General features: G+C 38.3%; 1 protein-coding gene across 2 annotated transcripts; it reads left to right on the forward strand.

The window, feature by feature from the left end:
- Positions 1 to 604: 604 nt before the first annotated feature.
- Positions 605 to 3,995, forward strand: LOC111791104 (2-oxoglutarate-dependent dioxygenase family protein). 2 transcript variants are annotated; one of them, XM_023672308.2, is made up of 5 exons: positions 605 to 755; positions 966 to 1,164; positions 1,575 to 2,330; positions 2,877 to 3,221; positions 3,298 to 3,995. In XM_023672308.2, the coding sequence occupies exons 2-5, from the start codon at positions 1,066 to 1,068 to the stop codon at positions 3,571 to 3,573; spliced, it is 1,476 nt and encodes a 491-aa protein (XP_023528076.2). In that variant the 5' UTR covers positions 605 to 755; positions 966 to 1,065; the 3' UTR covers positions 3,574 to 3,995. The 2 variants fall into 2 exon arrangements, with proteins under 2 accessions (XP_023528076.2, XP_023528078.2); XM_023672310.2 differs by having other exon boundaries at positions 606 to 755; positions 1,578 to 2,330.
- The last annotated feature ends 1,419 nt before the right edge of the window (positions 3,996 to 5,414 follow it).

Consider the following 5,414-nt stretch of genomic DNA (forward strand, 5'->3'; position numbering starts at 1 on the left):
TCATGCATCCCAACTTTCATCGGCTTATGTGGTAATTTCTCATTTGAACAAGTTCGCGAATAGGGAGTGGTTGGAGACACTCTAACCGTACCCACAAGGCTCTCGTAAGGTTCTAATAAAATTTATGCATTCCCGAACTCAACTCTATCTCTACCAACTCATAATTATAAGGGAATTACAATGAATTCCTGTCGTTCTAGACATGTTCACTATTAGGAATTAATAGACGAACCCTTAATAGTTCCCACAAAGTTCCAATTATCATGGTCAGTTTGACGATAGTGACTAAAAGGCTACCTAATTCTAATAATGGTAACTCCTTCGGGCTTGTTGTGTGGCTGCGTGGTTAGCCACCTTCTTCCTCTCTGGCCGTGATCTTAATCTACTAGGACCAAAAACCGAGCCCCTTCATCGAAAATCTCAATTTGATTAGCTCTTTACTACACTAATTTATTCATGATCTAACGTCTCCAATTTTCTTGCCTAAACCAGAGGCGTCAGTATATGCATGCCTTAACCGCAAAAATTAGCATTTGAAGTTGATTATATTGGTTTAAATAAATAGCATTTCTTTAATGATCTGAAACGCCATGAACGCGCAACGAAACGGCGTAAAACCATTGCTAAAACTAGACTGACTTTTCCCATCCCCTTCAGAAAAGAATAAGGTTGAAACAAGCAAAAAGCAGATTAAACCCAACCCTCTCTGCAGCAAAACATCTCTCGGTTACTCTCGATCGCTCCTTCGATTCCAGGTTTGTTCGTGTTTGAATGCGTTTTGTTCTTTCAAGATTTTGTTGTCTTATGATTGTTGCAATCACGATTTAATGTTTTTTTTTTTCTCTCCTGTTGTTTCTGCTCTATCTTGCCTTCTCATAGCTACAGAATGTTGTTTTAATATGAAATTGGAGTGAAATTTCTTTTCGTTGATGTTAAGAATCTAATTGTTCTTGTGGATGTTCTAGATTTGTCACTGAAACTGATCGAGCGCCTTTCAAACAATCAGTCGCCTCGGCATTCACTTCCGCCGATTAATCTCTTCTGTTTCCAGTTATTCTCAAGGTCATGAGTGATGGTGGCCATAGATATGGTGGAAGAGGCCATCCGAATAACAGAGGACGATTTCCTCGCTCCGCTGATAATTTCACTTATCGTCCCCGTCATGTAAGTTTCTTCAACCTCCGCAATGTTTACAAACTTAACGCTTCTCGCCTCTATCCTTGATTCTTGTTTTCTTCGTTTATTAATATTTGTTTGTTCTTCGTGACTATAAAAAGATCGAGTTGACTGTTGATTGAGTTCATTTCAATCATGTCTTCATTTATTTTCTTTTTTTCCTTCATGACGAAGATTTGATGATATTCCTTACACAAATAGAGATTTAGTGGAAATTGTAGAAAAAGAGTACTGATTTGTAGAATTTGTAGCAGTTTAATTTTGATTGCAAATTTATGAAAATACAGTGTATGTTATGTTAGGGATAGATTGTAACAGTTCGAGTTGAAGGAGATGGAGTTTAGATTTTTACTCTCATGCTTACTTCTAATCTTTTCACATTCTAACAAAAAAAAAAGCAGGCTGGAGGTGAGGGGCCTTCTGCTGCTGGTTCTTCTAACCCTAGAAATGGAGCTTTCAAAGACAGAAGTTCTCACCCGTCAAGGAACTCCAGGAATACTTTTGGACAAAAACAGGCCCTGGGTTCTGAACAGTGGCAGTGGCGGCCTTTAAATAGTGGGAAAGATGCATCTCCTGGTGCTGTTGATCTTCAGCGGGATCATAATACAGCTGATGATATTGCCCCTAAACAGTTAATAGGATCTATATCATCCAATTCTGATGGCAATCATATGAGCAATACCTCTGAACAACTATTGGGATCTATTGCATCTAAGTCTGATGGCAACGAACACTCACCTTCTTCTGCTCAAAATGTTTCGAAGAGTCTGCATTCTGCTGTAGAAAGAATTCAGATTCGGGAACCTACAGCAGAAGGGGAACGTTGCGATGATTCATTTCCTTATCATAGTTGTAAGAGTTCAGATGCTGCAGGACAGGAACTCATGGTTCAAGATCAGACTGGCACCATAAAATTAAGAGAAAGTAATAATGTTTCCGACTGTAAGGACTCAAAGGATAAGAAGCCTTCAGGGAACCTCGAAATTTTTGATATATGCCCTCCAAAGTCTGGAGTTGTTATGCTGAATCCTTCTCTATTATCTAAGAACAGAGAAAAGAGGAATGAGATGAAGCGTGCAATGGAGGGAAACAATGGAAATGTGTTGAGACCAGGAATGGTTCATCTGAAGAGTGGCATTTCCTTCAGTGATCAGGTATACATTGGTTTCCTCTATCAACTGCATAAATGATGTATATCAAAATCTTGTTATCGTAGAAACAGCCTCAAACATAAATGAATCCGTTCTTGAGTTAAAGATCTTTCCATATATCTCCAGGAGGGAAAGTTCACTATCCAAGCTTTCATTGAAAGAATATACAAGGACAAATTCAAAAAAAAAAAAAAAAAAGTTCTCACAAAAGGAGTCCAAAGACTTAGCTCAAATGGAAACTCCAATCCAAAAGAACAACATTTAGCTGATAATTACAAAAATCCTGAAGAAAGATTATTTGTTATCAACCAAAAAAAAAAAAAAGGATCTTTGTAGGATAGGTTGTAGCTTCCTCTATGGTCTGTGTTTTCCTTTCATTCTAGGTTCACCATATAGGTTTTGGATAGTTTTCTTTGTGTAGTTTGATTGGAGCCACACTATTATTTCTGGGTTTGTCGGGAGTGTTTTCATAACTCTGAATCTTCATTGCTTTCCTTACTGATTCTTCTCTCTCTCTCTCTCTCTCTCTCTCTCTCGTGGTCGACGCAGGTGAAGATAGTAAAAAGATGTCGGGCTCTTGGCATTGGAGCTGGAGGTTTTTACCAACCTGGTTACCGTGAAGGAGGAAAACTACACTTGAAAATGATGTGCCTTGGTAAAAATTGGGATCCTGACAGTAGTACATATGGGGATGTCCGTCCATTTGATAATACAACACCACCAAACATGCCTGTTGAGTTTTACAAACTGGTTGAAAAGGCAATCAAAGATGCTTATGCGATTATGGGGAAAGATTCCAATACCAAAAATCCTGAACGTTTTCTTCCATGGATGAAACCAAACATTTGTATTGTAAACTTTTACTCGCAAAATGGGCGATTGGGTCTTCATCAGGTCTGCAATAAGTAACTTTCTCTAATGTTTGCATACTTTTTCCATCATAATCTTTGTCTATTTTTCCTCCCATTAGGATCGAGATGAAAGTCACGAAAGTCTTGAGAAAGGGTTGCCTGTTGTCTCCTTCTCCATTGGTGACTCGGCAGAATTCCTATTTGGCGATGGGAGTGACATTGATCAAGCAGAGAAAGTTACTTTGGAATCGGGAGATATCTTGATATTTGGTGGGAAATCAAGACATGTTTTCCACGGGGTGACTGCAATTCATCAAAACACTGCTCCGAAGGCACTTTTAGAAGCAACAAATCTCCGTCCGGGTCGCTTGAATCTTACCTTCCGTCAGTACTGAAATCAATTTTTGCTCAGCAAAGGAGATATCCATGGAACAACACACCCTTATGATACAGTTCCAGGTATCCTCTAGTGCTTCGGAGAGTTGATATTGTTTTTACATAACACTACGAAAGTGTCATCATCTAATCTTTGATGCTTTACAAAGAGATAGTAATTAGTTGTAATTTATTATCCTGTGTGAAATTTTATGGCTTGGCTTGGCTAGATATTTGTTATACTGTGCAGTTATAATCTTCTGCAGTACTGTTAGAGTGGTTTTGAAGCAATTTTTGTTGGGAGTCTCCATTTCTTGAAGGAACTGTTTATTCTCGTGTGAATCACTGTGGAATTACCCAACAGATTGCCATTTTGTAATTGTTTGTACTGTACAGGCTAAGTAATCTTTACAATATATGAGTTTGACAATCTTTGGAACAACCTCGGGTACTTTTTGGCTTATTTTTTTACCGTTCTTTTACCTGCCGTCCGCCGTGATGTGAAGAAACATAGAAAACCAACGTTGTAATTAATCTTCATGGCTAGAGGAAATTTGATGATTTCATTTGGTTTAAAATACCATTTTGACTTTCATATGGACGAAAATGGAATGAAACCTAAAATATAGGACCAAAATGGTATTAGAATCTTATATTTAATTGACTTTTGTAAGGATAAGAACAACGTTTTGCAATATCGAATTTTTAAGATTGATGGTAGCTATTGAAATTGATGTAGTCAATTGTGTTTCAATGTTAGTTAATTATCTCTGTTTATATTTTAGAATTCAACAGGTTATGACATGGAGAAGAGACTCCATCAGCAAGGACCACCTTGCAAGGCTAAATACATCTGGGTGAGTTTTCAAATAGTGGGAGGAGTCCAAGACTCTGACCGCGTGCGTGTTGAAGAATGAGTCGATAACTCATAGGCAGTGGCTTGGTTAAGGGAACCCATTGGAGCCGTAGTGAAAGCGAGACTTCATGAGGTAATTGTCACTGTTTATGGACCTAAACCTGAGTGAGTGGAGGTTTGAACCGACTGATGTTGAAGAATCAGCGGATGAGTCGTGATTAGGGGTGAAATGCAACAAAAAAGAATTGATCGGGACAATCTATAATAAAGTCTCATTCAGACTCGTGATATACTTTCTTTCATTTTTATTATGACATGCAAATATTATTACATATTTTAAAATTAGAGTTTACAAAAATATTAATCAGTTGAGAATGTTTGCTATCCACCACATTAAAATGGTGTGCGAAAGTTTTCTATTGTAATAAAATAAATTACAAGAATTTGGAAAGAGTAACAAATAGAAATAACAATAAAGGGAGAGATACTTATAGTAATAAGACAAATATAGATATTTGCCTTATAATAAAATATCAAATATGATATATATGATAAACTATAATTTATTACTAAATATCTTTAATACCCCACCGCAAGCTGAGCGTCGGATTTGAACGGACGTGAAGCTTGGACTTGAAAAATTCCAAGACAGGTTGAGAAACACTTTTCGTGAAGATGTCAACAACTTAGTTTGGAGGAGGCGTAGAGAAACACTTTCTTGGCCATCAAAAACTGCAGAGGGATCGTTGCTCAGCGGGCGATGCTGCCTTGGCTTTGGTGAGAATATGTCTAACCCATGAAGAGGGATCGTCGCTTACTGACGATGCTACCTTGGCTCTGGTGAGAATATGTCAACCCAAGAAGTAGAAAAAGAAACCTAGAGCAAGGGACAAAGACAATGTTGAAGTCGGAAGAGTCGCCACAGTGGGCGAAGGGGCCATTTTTGGCGAGAAGGGCGGCGGCGACTTGGTTGGCAAAGAGGCCAGTGCGGCGCCCAGATTCCGA

This window comes from Cucurbita pepo, chromosome 3 (assembly GCF_057944985.1).
Source record: "Cucurbita pepo subsp. pepo isolate OVF chromosome 3, ASM5794498v1, whole genome shotgun sequence".
Classification (NCBI taxonomy): Eukaryota; Viridiplantae; Streptophyta; class Magnoliopsida; order Cucurbitales; family Cucurbitaceae; genus Cucurbita; species Cucurbita pepo.